This window comes from Lepidochelys olivacea (assembly GCF_965140295.1).
Source record: "Lepidochelys olivacea isolate rLepOli2 genome assembly, chromosome: 10".
In the NCBI taxonomy this organism is placed as follows: Eukaryota; Metazoa; Chordata; order Testudines; family Cheloniidae; genus Lepidochelys; species Lepidochelys olivacea.
The window spans coordinates 85,525,432-85,545,338 of NC_140420.1; the positions used below are offsets into that span (position 1 = coordinate 85,525,432).

Below are 19,907 nucleotides of genomic sequence, written 5' to 3' on the forward strand. Positions count from 1 at the left end.
TTGCTTTGGAGGATAGGATTAAAATTCAAAATTATCTGGACAAGCTGGAGAAATGGTCTGAAGTAAATATTATGAAATTCAATAAGGACAAATGCAAAGTACTCCACTTAGGAAGGAACAATTAGTTCCACACATACAAAATGGGAAATGACTTCCTAGGAAGGAGTACTGCAGAAAGGGATCTGGGGATCATAGTGGATCACAAGCTAAGTACGAGTCAACAGTGTCACACTGTTGCAAAAAAATCAAAGATCATTCTTGGATATATTAGCAGGAGTGTTTGTAAACAAGACAAGAGAAGTAATTCTTCCACTCTACTCTGCGCTGATTAGGCCTCAACTGAAGTATTGCCCAGTTCTGGGAGCTACATTTCAAGAAAGTTGTGGAGAAACTGGAGAAAGTCCAGAGAAGAGCAAAAAAAGTGATTAAAGGTCTAGAAAACATGGCCTGTGAGGGAAGATTGAAACAATGGGGTTTGTTTAATCTGGAGAAGAGAAGACTAAGGGGGGAGGAGGTGATAAGTTTTCAAGTACATAAAAGGTTGTTACAAGGATGAGGGAGAAAAATTGTTCTCCTTAACCTCTGAGGATAGGACAAGAAGCAATGGGCTTATATTGCAGCAAGGGCAGTTTAGGTTGGACGTTAAGAAAAACTTTCTAATTCCTAAATCAACGGGTAGTGATCAATGGCTTGATGTCTAGTTGGCAGCTGGTATCAAGCGGAGTGCTCCAGGGGTCGGTCCTGGGGCTGGTTTTGTTCAACATCTTTATTAATGATCTGGATGATGGGCTGAATTGCACCTTCAGCAAGTTCACAGATGACACTAAGTGGGGGGGAGAGGTAGATACGCTGGAGGGTAGGGATAAGGTCCAGAGTGACCTAGGCAAATTGGAAGATTGGGCCAAAAGAAATCTGAGGTTCAACAAGGACAAGTGCAGAGTCCTGCACTTAGGAAGGAAGAATCCCATGAACCGCTACAGGCTGGGGACCGACTGGCTAAGCAGCAGTTCTGCAGAAAAGGACCTGGGAATTACAGTGGACGAGAAGCTGGATATGAGTCAGCAATCTGCCCTCATTGCCAAGAAGGCCAACGGCATATTGGGCTGTATTATTAGGAGTACTGTGAGCAGATCGAGGGAAGTGATTATTTCCCCTCTGTTCGGCACTGGTGAGGCCACACCTGGAGTACTGTGTCCAGTTTTGTTCCCCCCACTACAGAAAGGATGTGGACAAAATTGGAGAAAGTCCAGTGGAGGGCAATGAAAATGATCAGGGGGCTGGGGCACATGACTTACGAGGAGAGGCTGAGGGAACTGGGGTTATTTAGTCTGCAGAAGAGAAAAGTGAGGGGAGATTTGATAGCCTTCAACTAACTGAAGGGGGGTTCCAAAGAGGATGGAGCTCAGCTGTTCTCGGTGGCAGGTGACAGAACAAGAAGCAATGGTCTCAAGTTGCAGTGCGGGAGGTCTAGGCTGTATATTAGGAAACACTATTTCACTAGGAGGGTGGTGAAGCACTGGAATGGGTCACCTAAGGAAGTGGTGGAACCTCCATCCTTAGAGGTTTTTAAGGCCCGGCTTGACAAAGACCTGGCTGGGATGATTTAGTTGGTGTTGGTCCTGCTTTGAGCAGGGGATTGGACTAGATGACCTCCTGAGGTCTCTTCCAACCCTAATCTTCTATGATTCCTAACTGTCAGGGTGGTTAAGCACTGGAATAAATTTGCCTTGGGAGGTTATGGAATCTCCATCATTGGAGATTTTTAAGAGCAGGTTAGACAAACACCTGTCAGGGATGGGTCTAGATAATACTTAGTCCTGCCATGAGTGCAGGGGAATGAACTAGATAAGCTCTGGAAGGGATCTCCAGAGGTCATCTCCTTCCCCGCCCCCCCCCCTCCGTACACAGCTTACACCTCTTCAACAGCACTGACAGTAACAACACTAAAACTCAAGTTGGCTCTTTCCTCCTCAGGAGATTCAGACCCATTGGAAGAACTGCTCCTTTTGTACTGCTCTTATTCATTTCCCAGGAGAAGCCCACAGCCTTGGGACCAGCCACCACCTCACTTGGCTCAGTCACTCAGACTCCTATTACCATCTGTTGACTCCTCCAACAGGCCATAGTGAGGGCCCTGGGATCAGTTACCCCTCTTCGGAATCTATCCGATTTGGTAGGAAGTCGCCACGTGCCTCCTCCCACCCCCCCCAAATTAATATGCTAATTAACATATATGCTAATAACCATCAAATCTACTCCTGAATCTGATGGAGGAGGAGTGTCTTCTGCGAGACTGCCCATTCCACTAGTCACAATCCACATCTGTTGCCCTGCTTTAGAACATGCCCACTGAAGACATTTGAAAAGCTGATGCCTGGCCATTGTGCACACTTTTTCCCAGCACCATGCTATTGTGCATGCTTCCAGGGCAGATGCAGCCTTGGGTACAGCTGTTCTCCGATCTGTACTAGATCTCTCCTCAGCACCCACCTCCATTATTGGGACACTGCTCAGGAGCCACCTAATGTAGAGCACCCACAGGGACAAATACTCAAAGGAGTGGCTACTTATCTGTAGAGTAACTGCAGTTCTGGATGTTTTGTCTCAATTGGCACTCCACTTTGCCCTCCTTTCCCTCTATTTTGGAGTCCTTGCCATGCCAAATTTTGAAGTTGAGAGAGAGTTCCATATATGCCCTCGGATCAGAGCACGAGGATATACAGGATGCAAGTGCAGACCCCATGGGCTCTGGTACCAAAAATCTGATTGAAAGAGCACGGGGATATGTATACACACTTAGTGGAGCACCCTTAAAAACAAAACATTTAGAAGAATTTCAGTTACTGTAAAGGTAAATAACCTCTTGTTTTCCAAAACCACTTCAAGAGGATCACCAAGAGCTGGACATTCAGGAGAAACAACATAAACTGTTGAACATCCTCCACACAGCAACAATAGGCATGGTTCCCACCTCAAAGAAAGTGGACAGAAAATAGCAAGGCCCCACAAAGGGATTTCAGTATTTCTTTCAGTGCATGACCTCTGACTTCCTGGTGGTCCAGGAGGTTCAGTAGAAATCCAAAGAGCTTCTAAAAATGCCCCTTGAGAGAAGGATTTGAAAAGATTGGATCTCTTTGGCTGCGAGATCTATTCCTCTACCTGCCTCCAAATGAGGGTGGCGGATTTATCAAGCTTTGCTCTCAAAGTATGACTGACTTCTTTGTGGGAGACAAAGATGGACCACTTGCCACAAGACCAGCAGGAGGAACTGAGAACCTTGATTGCAGAAGGACCACTGATGGCCAGGACCTTCCGCCAAGCCACTCTGTATGCCTTGGATATGGTGGAAAGACCATGGCATCCACTGCTGTCGTGAATCATGCTGCTTGCCTCCATCTGGGATCCTACAGTAGGTGCAAACTGCCACAGGGGACCTCCTGTTCAAGGGGGCTGATCTGTTTGCCAATATTATGGATGAAGCACTCCACAGTCATAGGGACATTATGGCGATTCTTCAGTCATTGGACCTCTTATATTCCCATGTCGCAGAGAAAGCAGCAACAGAGACAGCAGCCTTATTGCAACTGCAAATGCTAGCCACAGTAGTGCACATCTGAGCCCCTGCACAGGAGGAAGAGATTCCATAGGCATCGGTCATCAGCTCCACCTTGTTCCATCTGACATACATCAGAACTGGTTTTTGGAGGAAGGTGCAGCGAGTGTCTAGAGCCCTACGGAACCTCCTACAAATCCTACTTTCCTGACCCTATTGGGAACCTTTCTTTTTTCTGGAAGACTGGATGAGAATATCTTAAGGACTCACTGGCCTGAGGTTAGTAAGCCCAGGGGTATTCCATTCGGTTCCAGTGTCTGCCTACCCCGCACTTCCCTGTCCCTTTTCAGGGACCACTCTCTTGAGTCTTCTGGAACAGGAAGTGAACTCCTTAATACATCTTGGGGCTGGGAGGAAGTAGCCTCAGAATTCAAAGGAAGAGGCTTCTATTCCCTCTACTTTCTGGTTCCAAAGAAGAAAGGGTATTGAAGGTTAATCCTCGACCTTTGAATTCTCAGTATCTTCATTCAGCGTTTTGGATTCATTATGGTTACCCTAACTACTGCTATAATACCCTCCTTGGTTCTCTTAGACTTTTAGGTCTTGACCTTCAGGACACGTACTTTCACATCTCTATTCACTTGACTCACAGAAAGTACCTTAGATTTTTGTTTTGGATCCTTCATATCAGTATTGATGTAAGCATGAAAAGGGATCAATTTTTATAACTTGCCGTGGTGCCCCTTAGATTTAAAGCTGAAATCTAACAAACTAGGTTTGCCAACTGGATACGTGTTTATAGCCAATGTAGAATGGAATATTTTAGGATAGTCCTTTTTTATTTGGTCCAGGGACTGTTAGCTTACTAATGTGATTTTTCTTTTTTTTAAATGCTGGGTTCTTTTCAGGTCAGCTTTTAACTTGAACGGTATTTCTTAAATCAGGACACTTGCTTATTCTTCAACAAACAATTTATTAGTTGACCCAGAGCCACATTAGTATACAAGCAACAGTTCAGCACTCCACTATAGACATAACCACTGTTCTGGGTGTGTGCTATACACACAATAAAGTCTTGCAAGCCATTATCACAGACTCTAGAGTTGAGGTTCAGCATTTACACCAAGAAACAATGGCGATTATCAATATTTCTTATGATATTAACTTACGATAATCAGTTCAGTCCTTTAGTACCTAACACATTTATCACACTTCCAAGGATGCTCTTGTCTTTAAGGCATTTTTAAGAGGGTGGTTGTTATCTGTTTGAGCAGATTTGTCCAAAAAGGGCAAGTTTAGAACATTAAAAGGAATTACTTAATGTTGTTGTAGCCTACAGGTATGTGTATTTGCTAGGTAAGACATAGGTATAAGTTAAGGAAGTAATGCAATGTGTCTACGAACCTCATGGCCTGCAAAACAATAGCTTAGCTAAACTAGTCAAGGCCTAAAAAGCCTTAGCACAAGCTGCTAACCAAGAGTAACTCTTGATCAGAAGCTGGGAATGGGCGACAGGGATGGATCACTCTATTACCAGTTCTGTTCGTTCCCTCTGAAGCACCTGGCATTTGCCACTCTTGAAAGACAGGATACTGGGCTAGATGGACCTTTTGTCTGACCCAGTATGGCTGTTCTTATCAGAAGATAAAATGCTGTAATGACTAAACTGCTGTTTGGTAACCATAAGATATACTTGTTGATGCCAGCTTGAGATATTTTAAGATAGGAACATAAGCAGAAGTCCAACCATGCCGTGGTAACTAATTTAACACACATGCTAATAAGCTTGAGATAAAAGGCCTAGTAACTTGTGGGAAAAGGGCACTCCAACATTCGTGGGGTGTGAAAGTTTAGATAAGGAAATGGATCTGAAACCTCTAATGAATATGCATTAGGCATCATGGGCATCAACATAATACATTATAACCTGTTTCCTTCAATTTGGGACCCTACTTTACCCTGGCACCTCAATTTCATGCTTAGTGTGTTGAGAAGTCTTCCTTTCAGACTCATGGGAACCTGTTCATTCTTCCACCTGTCCTTCAAGACTTCTTTCCTCATGGTAATCACTTCAGCGAGGAGAGATTGGGAAGTAGGTGCCCTCATGCCTAACCTACTGTACGGTGTTCTACCTAACAGTTACTTTGCGTCCCCATTCTTGTTTCATCGGAGTTCCATATCCCTCAGGACATCCAACTACCAGTCTCTTACCCCAAGCCTCACTCTTTAAGGCAAGAGGCCAGTCTCCATACTTTGGATGTAATTAGAGCTCTGGCCTTCTGTCTACACAGGACTATGCCCTCCAGGGTTTCCCCCAGTCTCTTCCTTTCCTTTGCTGAGAGGATGAGGCTTCGCTCTTATTTCCACCCAGAGACTACCCCAGAACCCATTTAGGTATATTCTGGCATGGTATGCATCCTCTGGTGTACACCTCCTCCTAAAGTCACTGCTCCTTCCAGAAGGGCTCAATCAACTTCCATTAGGAAGGTATCCATCAAGGACATTTGTAAGGCAGCCCACTCATCCCCCATGTTCATGTTCTCACAGCGTTTTATGCCTTAGTATAGGCCTCCAGAGCAGATGCAGCCTTTGAAGCTGTTCTACCTCTGTACTGAATCTACCTCTGCAGCAGCCTCCTGTGCATTGAAATGTGGCTCAGGAATCTCCTCATGTGGAGTGCCCGTAGGATAACTCCAAGAAGGAAGAGGTTACTTACCATGAACAGTAACTGGAGGTCTTTGAGATGTTTTGTCCCTATAGATGCTCCACTTCCTACCTCCTTTTCCTTCTGCTTTCGAAGCCTACCATGATCTGAGCTTGAGAAGGAAGTGGAGTGGTACAGTCTGCTCCTCCCTATATGCCCCCATACTGGAGCATGAAGAGGCATATGGTGCAGGCATGAACCTGCAGGTACTGCTAATGAAAAAAATCTCCAGGCAAGAGTGTATGGGTGCACGCATGCCCTCATGTGGAAATTCCATAGGAAGCAAATATCTCAAAGAATTCCAGTCACTGTACAAGGGAAGTAACCTCTCATCACTCACATGGAGCTCGTCCAGCCCCTTTCTGAGATAGGGTTCCCTCTCTTGGGCTGGATTTATGTTTTCAAGTTCACATGATATGAACATGATCCCCTCTTCTCTCAGAGTTCTCTTATCTGACCACTAGAGACCCTCCATCTACATACAGCTTCTGTCTCTTATAGACTGACCTCTCCTTTTCAGGAAACTGAAGAGCCCATAGTGGAGTGCCAGGAGTGTGAGACAGACATCTCCCCCTCCCGAACAACAGGGGGCTCGTCACTGACCTCCGGGGATCTCGGTGACATCAGCTCCCTTTCATCCAAGGCCTCGAGTCTCCATCGTACATCTAGTGGAGCCAGTAGTGGCATGTCAGCTACACATGGTGGCAGTAGCTCAGGGAGGGGAGCTGGATCTTTCAAAGGGAAAGTCAGCGGAATGGAAGCTGGAGAGTTTGCCTTGCCCAGTGGTAGAGGAGTCCTAGGAAAATTGAGGTGTGTATAATGCCTTGGGGACAGGAAGCCAGGCGCTTCATTGCGGGTGGGGTTGGGGTAGGGTTGCCAATTTTGGTTTGATGTATTCTTGGAGATTTCATCACATGACATAATCTTTAATTAAAGATTAATCTTTAATTCCTGGAGACTCCAGGCCAATCTTGGGGGGTTGGCAACCTTAGGTTGGGGAGAGGGTGAGCTGCTAAGTGTCATGAAGACAAGTGGATGGTGACTGTCCTAAGGGTGGGGTATTGCATACATTTCCTGGGAGGGATCTGATTTGATATATGGAAAAGGGAAAATCTTCTATTCTCCTTTATTTTTCCCAACCCCTCCTTTCTCCTGAAAGGACAGGATTTGCCTCCCCTTTGTGCAGTGCTTCCCATAGACTTCATGAAACTCTGCCAGCAAGGTAGCTGTCAGACAAACTTCTCACCAGAAATCAGGGACACAATAAAACTTGAAAGGAGTGGATTTGCTGATGGCTTCTTCTAGGGCAGTGAAATAATCTCACTTAATTCCCTAGCCCTAGAAAAGGAGCTGGCCAGCCAGGGTCCCCTCTCAGGACTGGTCAGACAGGAGCAACAGCATGTGAGGAGGATGAAGACCCAGCACCTGGCATCCGACAGGGTGGGAAAGCACCTCTTACACCTCGTGGGCGAGGGAGAAGGGGCCGCCCACCATCTCGAGCAACTGGAACAAGGTACCCTGGAAAAGTAGGATGGAACCAGGTCTCTTTTTTGAATGAGTGAATAGGGAGCAGGTGGCTGCATATGATGGGAGGAGTGGGTGAGAAGGGACTCAGTGGGGAACTGCAAGGGTTCATGGTTGGTGGGGGAGAAAGGAGTGGTTGTGCAATGGGAAATCTTCCTTTGGTACATGATAGTTGCTTTCTCTGCTCCCATGGAGCTCACATCTCTTTTCTCTCCCTTTCCCAGGGATGCAGCTGGGAGTGGCCTACTAGGGGTGGAAGATCTCTCGACTACAGCATCACCAGAGGAGAAGCCCTTTGTGCGCATTGTGGTTCACCCACCAGATGGTGGGGACAGATTTGATGCTGCTGGCCCTTGCACTTTGCGCCGAAGTGACTCTCCGGAAATTCCCTTGCAGGTGGTGACAGGTCCCTCGGACAGTGCGGACTTATCCTCTGGGAGCAGCTTTGTGGGCCTGCGAGTGGTAGCCAAGTGGTCCTCAAATGGCTACTTCTATTCTGGGACAATCACCCAGGATGTTGGGGCAGGGAAGTACAAGCTGCTCTTTGACGATGGATATGAGTGTGATGTCTTAGGCAAAGATATTTTACTCTGCGATCCCATTCCACTGGAAACTGAGGTGACTGCGCTCTCTGAGGATGAGTATTTCAGTGCAGGTAACAACAGCTGTGCTCCTGCAGCTCAATTTCTCACTTCCTCTCTGGTCTGAAAAAGACCAGTGGCCTTGGTCTTGGTCTAGGTCTAGGTCACTGCATCCAGCAGGAACTGTCTGCTGGGAAGTGGGTGCCAGGCTGTGGGGTAGAGTCAGGAACATAACATAAGAACGGCCCTATTGAGTCAGACCAAAGGTCTGTCTACCCCAGTATCCTGTCTTCCGACAGTGGCCTGTGCCAGGTGCACCAGAGGGAATGAACAAAACAGGCAATCAAGTGATCCATCCCCTGTCGCTCATTCCCAGCTTCTGGCAAACAAAGGCTAGGGACACCAATCCTGCCCTTCCTGGCTAATAGCCATTGATGGACCTATCCTCCATGAAATTATCTAGTTCTTTTTTGAACCCTGTTATGGTCTTGGCCTTCACAACATCCTCTGGCAAGGAGTTCCACAGGTTGACTGTGTATTGTGTGAAGAGTCAAAGATCTTGTCAGTAAACAGTTCTAATTTGCTATCTTGTCAGGTGTGGTGAAGGGACACCGGAAGGAGTCTGGAGAGCTGTATTACTGTATTGAAAAGGAAGGCCAGAGGAAATGGTACAAGCGTATGGCAGTAATCCTGTCCTTGGAACAAGGAAACAAACTTCGGGAGCAGTTTGGGCTGAGTCCATATGAACCAATCACACCCCTGACCAAGGCAGCTGACATCAGCCTGGGTAAGAAGTGGCTGCATTGAACTGTTGGAGGCTTCCCAAACTGCATCCAAACCATGTTACTCCAGGTGTGAAGCCAGTAGAACCATAAGCTGACAACACACTGACTTTGCTAGTCATATTATGTCTTTTTGCAGCCTTGAGGCATTGCATGATATCCATAAGAATTCAGTGGGAACTGACTCTGGACAGGCCCTAATTAAGCATGGATCATGCCTTTGCTGCTTCTGCTTTCTAGTGCTGCTCCGACAGCACTGTGTGGTCGCTGCATAGGTATGATTCGCCTAGAAGGAACAGATGCCCAGAGTGGGAGGTGACTGGAAGAGCAGGGAGCTGCAGAGGCATCCTTAGCTCAATGAAGGGATGTGATGATGTCGGCCCTCTAAAGGCAGGTAAGGAAAAGTGAGTATCATGGGGAGTGAACGAAGACACAAGATGTAGGAAAGCTGATCCTCTCCCCCTGGGTCAGGAGATGGTGTGTAAAGCTCTGTGTGCTCTGCTTATGAGGCTATCGCTCTGGGATGGGTGATGCTTGTGGGTTTGGTGCGGGGGAGCGGGAGATGGATGACTGGCCACTGACTTACTGTGGTTTAGATAACCTGGTGGAGGGGAAGCGGAAGCGGCGCAGTAACTTTGGCTCACCCAGCACTTCCAGCAGCAGCACTACACCCACTCGAAAAGGACAGGAGAGTCCCCGTGTCGCCCCAGGCCTGCTCTCTGGGAAGAGGAAGCTAGTTGCTTCTGAAGATGAGAGATCCCCAGCCAAACGAGGGCGCAAGTCTGCAGCAATGAAACCTGGTAAGAACCTTCCATTCTGCTCTAAACAAACTCGGGGGCTGCAGGCTTCTCTCCCTACATGCAAAAGTACACCTTTCTCCTAAGCAAATGTGTGGAACCCACAGCCTCTGTGTTTGAGGCTATCCTTCTCCCTGGCCATGTATAGGCTCTTTTACCTTGGACGGAAGGATTAAAAATACACTGCAATGCTGTCCCAAGTTCTGCCCATTCATGATGTCCTTTGCAGAGTATTGGTCAGATCTTAGTGATGTGATCATCCTCCCCCTTCCCCCTTGAATGTTTTGATCAGCACTGAAATACCCTAACAATATTGACATTTCGATTGACATGATTAGACTTCAGAATTAACACTCATGGAGATGAGTGGGACAGCTGTCCATTTTCTGAGCTATTGTTTCAGGCTGTCTGCATGCTCTAGCAGACGTTGTGCTAGATACACTCCAGTTACATTTTGAAGATTCTTTGCAACCACGAGGGCAAGAGACTTTAACTATTTTTTTTTTTTTCATTCTGGAGCACAAGGTGGCATCCACCAAGGAAAAGTACCAGCATGGTGAGCCATCTGGAACTGCCTGAATTTATCCCTGATGCCGTTGCATTGGGTGACCCGATGCTGGGGCTTTCATAGCAGTTCCTTCTCTCTACAGGGGCTGTGAGGGCAGGTGAATTTGTGAGCCCCTGTGAAAGTGGAGATCACACAGGAGATCCCTCGACACTGGAGGAGCATCATGGGCCATTGCCCCACAACAAGACCCTCTTTCTGGGCTATGCTTTCCTTCTCACTATGGCAACCCCCAGTGACAAACTGGCTATTCACCAGAAACCATCAGATGGTCCTGCAGGCAGTAGTGAGGAAGAGGAAGGTGAGATGAATCTTTCCAATTGTATTTCCAGGTGGAATCCTGTAGGTTAGGGAAAGGGGCTGGGTGGTATCTGCTCCGGCATGTATGCAAATTCATGTTGTCCCCGCTTTTTTACTGTTTATCTCATTGTGTGTTAGGCCCTTCACAGAAATGAACACAGACCCAGTCTCTGCTTCAGGGAGTTTAGCCTACAGTGAAGGATATGATGTCTGGGAAGGGAAGGCAAAGGATGAGAATTATGGTAACGATTGTAGGCCCTTCAGTCAGTGAAGGAAATGAAGATGGTGTTGCGGCTGGCATTACTGGCAAATTGCAGGAGGAGATATGGAAACAGAGTCTCTCTCAGACACAGGATGGGGCTGAGTGACTTAAGGCTTGAAAGCAGAAACAAGAGGCTTGAACTTGCCTTTGGCAGATACAGTGGTAATATGCATGAACTTGATGTTTTGATTTTAAAAGCAGCTGTTCAGATTCATGAGTTACTTGCGTGACCATTTTGGCCAGCAGTGTGCTCAGTTCTCTGCTGTATCTCCATGGGGTGCTCTGTGTCCTCACCACATCTTTCTGATACTAGAATCTCTGTGGGGTCCGTTTCAGAGTACCAGCCATGTTAGTCTGTATTCGCAAAAAGAAAAGGAGTACTTGTGGCACCTTAGAGACTAACAATTTTATTTGAGCATAAGTTTTCTTGAGCGAGCTGTAGCTCACGAAAGCTTATGCTCAAATAAATTTGTTTAGTCTCTAAGGTGCCACAAGTACTCCTTTTCTTTGTGGGGTCAGTCTGTCTCTCTCTGGTGGGCTGAGGGAATGGGCTGTGCATAGCTTAGGTAGCCAAGGCTTTTAGCTCTCTTCTCCTCCTGTTCTAGAATTCTCAATTCCTTACAACAAACAGTACACAGCATTGCAGCTGCGAACTGGAGCCGGCTACATCCTGGAGGACTTCAATGAAACCCAGGTGAGGACATGCAGTCTGATTGCCCAAAATGCATTCCTATAGAAATGGTGAGGAGCTGAAACTGTGTGAGGGGAGGGCGCAGTACAGAGCAGGGCAGTTGGAACCATGTGGTGATGGGTGGTGTAAGCAATGTTTGTGTCATGCCTAGAACGCTCATGTCTGTGGGGAGGGATGGGCTGGATGATGGAGTGGGGTCCTAGCACCTTTTTCTTCCTCTTTTGATCTTCCCACAGCATTTGATGCTCTTGAGCAAAAGCAGATGAAAGTCACTGACAAGTGCAAGGTAATTCACATTGGAAGAAATCATTTAAACTGCTCTTGAACCTCATGGGTTCTAAATTAACTATATCCACTTAGGAGGAGACCTGGGCATTGTTTTGGACTGCTCAAAGACTGTTGTGAACAGAGATTGAAAAAATTCAGACTGTTGGTTTAGAGAGGAGATGACAAGAGGGGATGTGATGAGCTCAAATTCACCGTCTGTCTCCTTGATGTCTGTATGGCACCTAAAGAAAGGCAACAAATTTAAAATCGATAAAACAAATTCTCATAACAATTGTCTGGTCTGGAGACTGACTGATTCAGTTAGCCATTCCCACAGAGTGTTTTGCTTCTATGCCACTGTCCATAGTGTCTCTCGATAGCTCTGCATCATAGAGGGAAATAAGTCACAACCCCGTAGGTACTGTGGGCAGCTCTCCTCCTTTCTCTGCGCCTCCCTCCCCACCAGAGCTTAGAACCATCAGGAATGCCCTTAAATGCTTTTCCCCTCCCTTGACCTCCTCTGCTGCCTTAGTACAGTTGGGCAATAGGCAGCAGTGGTCTATATCAACAGGCAAGACAGGACCTGCAGTTCCTCTGTGCAGGCAGACGCCACCAGAATCCTCCTTTGGGCAGAAAAGAAACCATTCTCTCTCAGGACAGCCTATGTCAAGGGCAAGTTCAACACCCAAGTCAATTGGCTCAACTGCTGTACTCGTTCCCCAGGGGAATGGGAACTGAACAACAGGATTCTCCCTCTAGTGCTTCTCAAATGGGGCTCTCCCCAAATAAATTGGTTTGCTTCCAGCAAGAACAAAACATTGGATCTCTTCTGCTCCAGGCGCTGGAATCAACAGTCTTGAGAACAGATGACTCCTCATTCAGCTGATCTGACCTTCATTCCTCTGCCTCTTCTCATCAAAGTTGCTCGGAAGATCATGTTGGAGAGGGTCAGGGAATCCCCAATAGCCCCCAGCTAACCTTACAACTCCTGGATCCCTTGACTCCAGAAGTGTCTGTGAACTCCTCAGGAGCTACCTCTCTCGGAAGATCTCCTGATGAAAGGCCCAATGAAATACAAAGATCCAGACAGCTTCCAGCCTGAGGGTTTGAAACTTGAGGTTAAATCTCCAAATATTTGGATACTCTCAGATGCCTTTATGGGCTTTCCAGAAAAGATTCCACCTCCCAGAGTTTAGAAGATCTTTAAGTCCTGTATCACAGCGTGAGGTGGTCTTTTAAGAAGGCTGAGGGCTCAGCTGCACCAGAGTTGGTCTCCCTCCCCACATGGAGGCAAAGAGTCAGCTGACTAGGAGCCAGGCCTGCTGAGGATGTAAAGACAGTCATCCTGGGACAGACAGACTACTGGTGAACGGGTGTCTGCTCATACTGTTCCTGAAGAGGCCAAAGACGGCTGCACTGTGGCAGAAGGCATGCTGCTGCTAAAGGAGTGCAGAGGCAGGGTGAAGAGACCAACACCAGGAAGAGTAGTGATCTGTTGGAAGCTGGGAGAGCCAAGCTGAGAGGGACTGCTAGGAATCAGTGTTCCTCGAAGGGTAGGAGGCCAGCTAGGAAGGCTGGTAATGCACTCTTTCCCAGGGCCTCTTCCTACAAGTCCTTTTTTTGTTTGGTTACAGGGGCAGGCAATCCAACTCTTTTTAGGAGGTCCCAGGGCTCGGTACAACTGAATAGGTTGGGCTCTGGGTTCCCCCATACTGCCACCTTATGAGGTGAAACACTGATATTAAGGAGATGAGTGGTAGACTGATAAAAGCCCAGGAGGGCCATAGCAGAGCTCAGAAGCAGAACAGATGATTTCTTGGACTTTAGGACCCTGGAAGGGGTGGACTTTTCAGGCTTAGCCATATGACCAAGTCACCTTAACCACCTGACTTCACAGAAGACTGGGGGAATATACTTCATGTGCGATGCCTAAGTGAATGGCTAGGGGAGTGTAGTCCTTCAGGGAGCAGCTGCACACCTCTCCTCGTGCCCTGTGTGCTTCCTGACAGCTCTTAGTTGCACTTTTTTTTTCCTCTAAAGAGTTTTTATGGAAGGATACTTCCTGCTGCCTAGGTAGTACCAGGCTCTGACACTTTGTCTCTTTGCCTCCCCCCAGTGTAACGCGGCATATCAGTGTCTCCTGATTGCAGATCAGCACTGCCGAACCCGGAAGTACTTCCTGTGCCTTGCCAGTGGAATTCCCTGTGTATCTCATGTCTGGGTCCGTGACAGTTGCCATGCTAACCAGCTTCAAAACTACCGTAATTACCTTCTCCCAGCTGGCTACAGCCTCCAAGAGCAAAGGCTGCTGGAGTGGTAAGCACTGAGTAACCAGGATCTGAAGGCATAGGTAGGGTTAAAGTAAGAGGGTTGTTGTGAAGATAAATACACTAGTGATTGGGAGGTGCTGCACTACTGTGATGATGGGAGTCATAAGTAACTAGATAGAGTGGGGGAACATAGCTCCCCATTTTCTCCCTAATGCGTGGGAGCAATACTTGGGGGTCGTGCAGTGAGCAGACCATCTCCTGTGACAATCTGCCTTTAGCCCTGGACACGAGAAGCAAAACTGAAGTAAGGAAGAGAAGAGCAGCTGGAGCTGTCTAACAGAATTCTCTAGTTGGGAAGGTCTGTGTCTATAGCAGACGCTATCTCCCCCCCGCCCCAATAGGACAGAAATTATTCTCTGTACCACGTGATCCTGGGCTCCATCAGGACATGGGCTTTTGGGGAGCAAACGGGTTAAATACATGCAGTTGGGCAGAGGGAGCTGTATTCCTCACTCTAGTTTCTGGGGCAGATTCTAGAACCCCCCAGCTTTCATCGGCCAATCTCTTTTGTCCCCTCTGCTTACCTCCTGTGCTTCCATATTCTGGGGCCAGTGTTTCCCAGGTGCTAGAAAAAGGGGAATTCAGAGGAAGGCTGAATTCCAACAGCATGAGTGAAGGAAGATTAGTTAGAATCAAGGACAACTTGGGAGGGCCCCATAGAAGAGACTTGAAGATGACTGAAGCAAGTGATTTCATGAGTGAGTGAAGAAAGGGAAGGGTGCGACACAGGCCCAAATAGAGGGTTTTTTCAAGTCTCAGAACATTAGAATGACTTGTGAACAGGCAATTACTTGGTTTGACAGGCCCCAGAAGAGTTACCCAGCCCATGAAAACTAGCAGATCTATTGCAAAATTTGAATGACAATTGTAGTTGATTAAAGAAAGCAGCAGATGTTGGCTGTGGACTTGAGTAAAGCAGCTGATAGGTTATCATATTCCTTGAGATTGGCTGTGTAGTGGATGCAGCAGAGTCACACAACAGTATCTATTTTATTAAATATTAATGATCTGGTAAGGGAAAGGTTAACATGTTAGTTGCACTAGCAAATACATAGTAAACTGAGAGGACAGAAAAATAGAGAGGGAACTAGAAAGAGACTGTTATTTCTTGCATATTTCCAAGGAGATTCTTCAGGGAAAATGCAGCTAATGCATCTGGGAAAGAAATAACCCAATGTTCCCAAATACTCAGTGGGAGGGAGAAATCTGGGATGCAGGAATGTGGGCTTTCAATGAGATATGGCAGCAGGAGGTCTGCAATTTTGGTTTCATAAACAGTGGCATCTTAAATTTTAGTTATCCTCTTAATTGAACAGGGAAGTGACAATCCCTCTGTATGCAGCTCTGGTGAAAATGCACCCAGGATATTGGGTTCAGCTGCAGGCACCTTGCTACCAGAAAGATCTTAAAAAATTAGAAGAGGACAACACTAGTATACTTTGTTTCAGCAATGCCCTCCAGCCACCGCTTTTCTTGTCCTGCCACACCCCTCTCTCTCCCCCCACTGAGAAGGGATGGTGGCATTGCGGCTAAGGCACGGCCTGGAACATGGGAGATCTGTGTTCATGTCTCAGCTCTGCCATAGATTCATCATGTGACTGAGCAAATCAGTCTCTGTGCCTCAGTTTTCCTATCTGTAAAAGGGGTTAATACTTCCTTACCTCAAAGGGCTGTTGGGAGGATAAAATTATTGATGTTTGTGAGGCATTGAGATATAAGGGTGTTGTGGGGTCATATAACTAACCAAACAGGCTACCAGAGTAAGTGGCCGTAGAATTAAGTTACTGTTTTGAGTCTGTAGGGATCTGCCACGCCTTCCCTCCTCTTGTTCCTTTTCCAGGCATCCCCGAGAGAACCCCTTTGGTAACCTGAAAGTTCTTCTGGTATCAGACCAACAGCAGAACTTCCTGGAGCTCTGGTCAGAAATCCTCATGACAGGGGGAGCAGCATCAGTTAAACAACATTACTTGAATGCCCAGAACAAAGGTACCCACCAGCCAGAGAGCCTCGTGTGAATCTCGCATCCAGTAGTTGGGACTTCAGTGCCTGTGCAGTCTTGTGTGGAGTTTAAACTGATTTAGAATTGACTTGATTAGGGGCTTAGGCTGTTGTAGGTGAGAGCAGGGATGGGGTAGCAGACATAGGGTAAGATAACTGATAGCCCTCTGCCTGGATAAAATGGGGAAGTCTCCACTCTTCCACAGACTCCATTTTGGGAGTGAACTTTTGCATGCTGCAGTGGTTCAGGTGGTGGTCCAGTCTGTGCTTTTAGAAAGGGAAAACGAGGTCAGCAGTTGCTTCACTTCTGGGTCTGCTATCAGGCAATGAATCTCCTCTCCCTTCAGTCCCTCTCCAGGAGAGGTAGTGCAGGTGAGCCATGGAGCTCATGTAGGATGTGGACCCAAGCAGCTGCTTATTCATCTGCCAAAGGGCAGCCTTGTTTTTTGATCTTCGGCACTTGAGGCTCCATCTGAGCTCAAACTTTGATGTGGAATACTTTTAACTGTACAAAACATAGAATTTTCTGACTAGGGTTGCTGGACCTGTGAGACTGCATCTCTTGACTGCAGGGAGGGAGGAGTCTTTTCTTTTTCCCCTGACAATAGCCTGTGTCCTGCTCCCTGCAGATATTGCTTTGGGGGTGTTTGACGTGATGGTGAGTGACTCGTCCTGCCCAGCTGCTGTCCTGAAGTGTGCGGAAGTGTTACGGCTGCCTGTTGTGTCGCAGGAGTGGGTTATTCAGAGCCTCATTGCTGGGGAGAGAGTTGGCTACAACCAGCATCCAAAATATAAACATGACTATGGCCCCTGCTAATGCCACCCCGTGTCCTGCCCTCTCTGCTGGTGTGAAGACTGTGTTTTTAATCAGGTTTTAAATGTCTGTGTGTTACTGGCCACATGCATGGATCACTGTATATAGTTTTATTTGCTGGACTTTTATGATGAAATAAATGTTGAATCTCTTGTGGTAACACATTTTTTCCCCTCATATGAACCTGTGACTTGGCTCCTTTTCAGGGGCAGATAGTGGATTGCAGCTAAATTTCCCCATGCTAAATACCTAGTTACTTTCCTGCTTGCATTAAAGGTGGCTACCAGGTCTAAAATCTCAGCCCAAGTAAGTCCAGAACAATGAACTGAATACCCTATTTGACTGTGGGAGCATTCACCCCACAACCAAGTGCCAGGTCTAGTGGGCACTGAGTACTCCCTTTCTGTGTGTACGCACTGGTTAGGATGTACATATCTCTTGCTGAGCAGCCTGGTTTGCTGATGTGGCTCTCTTTCCAGGATGCGTTTGAGATGAAAGTGGGTGAAGGTGTGCTTGGCACTGTTGCGATCCTGGAATTCTAGGGTAGAGCAAGTGCTATCTTGCCTGCCTTCCTGTGACCATTCTGGTTACTGTTTCCTGGTATGCGTACTAGACTCTGCAGACTGGCAGGGCTGATACCAGAGAAGGCACATAAACACTGGGGACTGTTTATCTGTGTTAGGAGTGCAGGGCAGAGTAGAAAATTGGAACAGGCAACAGTGTTTGAAGGGTTAAAGTTGTCTTAAGTAGGGGGTGGCAAGCAGTTAAAAAAAATTAATGGTGATTAATCACAGTTTGAACTGCACTGTTAATGGAATACAATTTATTTAAATATTTTTGGATATTTTGAAATATGGGCTCCTGGCCACCCCCCTCCCTAGAGGTATGTGATTAATGCATTAATTTTGTTTTCAGTTAATCACAGGTGTTAAGTGCGATTGACAGCCCTACTTTTAAGATTCCAGGTATGAGGCAAGCCATTTCCTCTGCAGGAACAGTACAGCATCTGGCCCACATCACACAACCAAGCAGTTACCACACAGGCCTTAGCCAGCTGCACTCCGATACCAAGACCTCATATAGTCCATAGCTGGCAGAACGCTGTAGGTACAAAAGAGGCTGAGTAAATTGTAGGGCTGTCAAGCAATTAAAAAGATTAATCGCACTATTAAACAATAACAGAATACCATTTATTAAATATTTAGATTTTTTTACATTTTCAAATATTGATTTCAGTTACAACACAATAAAGTGTAGAGTGATCACTTCATATTTTTGATTAAATATTTGCACTGTAAAAAAACATACTATTCAATTCACCTAATACAAGTACTGTAGTGCAATTTCTTTATCATCTCATCTCACATGAGCCATCTTGCATAAAGTATATCTTATGTCATTCATATTATAAGCATATTTTCATAAAGAATATGGAATGTCACAGATACCACCTTTGCATTTTGTCAAATCTGCAGTGAAAGTGTTCTTAAAATGAACATGTGCTGGGTCATATGAGACTGCTATAACATGAAATATATGGCAGAATGCAGGTAAAATAGAGCAGAAGACATACAGTTCTCCCCAAGGAGTTCAGTCACAAATTTAATTAACGGACTGTTTTTTAAAATGAGCATCATCAGCAACGAAGCATGTCCTCTGGAATGATGGTGGAAGCATGAAGGGGTATACAAATGTTTAGCATATCTGGCATGTTAATGTCTTGCAATGCTGGCTACAAAAGTGCCATGTGAATGCCTGGTTTCACTTTCTGGTGACACTGTAAATAATGTTCCCTGCTTCTTATCTCCAGTAAATGTAAACAAACTTGTTTGTCTTAGTGATTGGCTATACAAGAAGTTGGCCTGAGTAGACTTGTAGGCTCTAAAGTTTTACATTTTGTTTTTGAGTGCAGTTATGCAACAAAACATATCTACATTTGTAAATTGCACATGCACATGATAAAGAGATTGCACTGTGGTATTTGTATAAGGTGAATTGAAAAATATTAATTTTTACAGTGCAAATATTTGTAATAAATATAATGTGAGCACTGTACACTTTGTATTCTGTGTTGTAATTGAAATCAATATATTTGAAAATGTAGAAAAAATCCAAAAATATTTATTAAATTTCAATTGGTATTCTACTGTTTAACAGTGGGATTAAAAGTGCGATTAATTGTGATTAACTTTGTTTAGTTAATTGTGTGAGTTAAATGTGATTAATCAACAGCCCTAGTAAATTATTGTGCCTTCTGGCATAGCTGTACCTGATCAGAGGTGCTGCAACAACCAGCTGACACACTGATGAAGGAAAAGCCTCTTCTCTGCTGCAGGAAAGTGATGTGATTGGAGATGTGTACATGAGCCTGCCCAGCTCTTCTCTCCCCCCTGGGCCCCACTTTCTTCTGATCTAATAATTTGAGAACCAAACCATTCTAAAACAAAAACCTCTGCTAAACTGTTTTGTAATCCGCTCCTGTGTCCATGACCTCCACAGCATGATGTATTGTGTGTCCCTTTTCTATTAATCTGTTAGATATTTTCTATTAGCCTCCCAGGCTTCTGTAGTTGCAGGCTTAAGTGCAGAAGAGATGTTTGCTTTTGCTATCTTCTGTCTATTTTCATACTGAAGCAATCAGAAGAATGAGAAATGGGAGAGAGAAAAGATAAATTAGCACCTCACCTCAGAGGAGGGGACTTTATGTTCTTACAGCCCACCACTAGGGACAGACCAGGA

At 46.0% G+C, this 19,907-nt stretch overlaps 1 protein-coding gene across 5 annotated transcripts in view; it reads left to right on the forward strand.

Annotated features, from left to right (window-relative positions):
- The window catches only part of TP53BP1 (tumor protein p53 binding protein 1), a 70,092-nt gene extending 52,764 nt beyond the window's left edge, over positions 1 to 17,328 (forward strand). For 4 of the 5 annotated variants that reach the window (XM_084641755.1, XM_084641758.1, XM_084641756.1 and 1 more), the window contains 10 exons: positions 6,778 to 7,067; positions 7,594 to 7,770; positions 8,006 to 8,436; positions 8,958 to 9,149; positions 9,741 to 9,944; positions 10,592 to 10,807; positions 11,674 to 11,762; positions 14,143 to 14,342; positions 16,197 to 16,342; positions 16,984 to 17,328. In XM_084641755.1, coding sequence (XP_084497881.1) covers positions 6,778 to 7,067; positions 7,594 to 7,770; positions 8,006 to 8,436; positions 8,958 to 9,149; positions 9,741 to 9,944; positions 10,592 to 10,807; positions 11,674 to 11,762; positions 14,143 to 14,342; positions 16,197 to 16,342; positions 16,984 to 17,171 — 2,133 coding nt within the window. In that variant the 3' untranslated portion in view covers positions 17,172 to 17,328. Of the gene's footprint in view, positions 1 to 6,777; positions 7,068 to 7,593; positions 7,771 to 8,005; positions 8,437 to 8,957; positions 9,150 to 9,740; positions 9,945 to 10,591; positions 10,808 to 11,673; positions 11,763 to 11,995; positions 12,046 to 14,142; positions 14,343 to 16,196; positions 16,343 to 16,983 lie in introns of those variants that run through there. The other variant, XM_084641759.1, reaches the window with a different exon arrangement.
- The last annotated feature ends 2,579 nt before the right edge of the window (positions 17,329 to 19,907 follow it).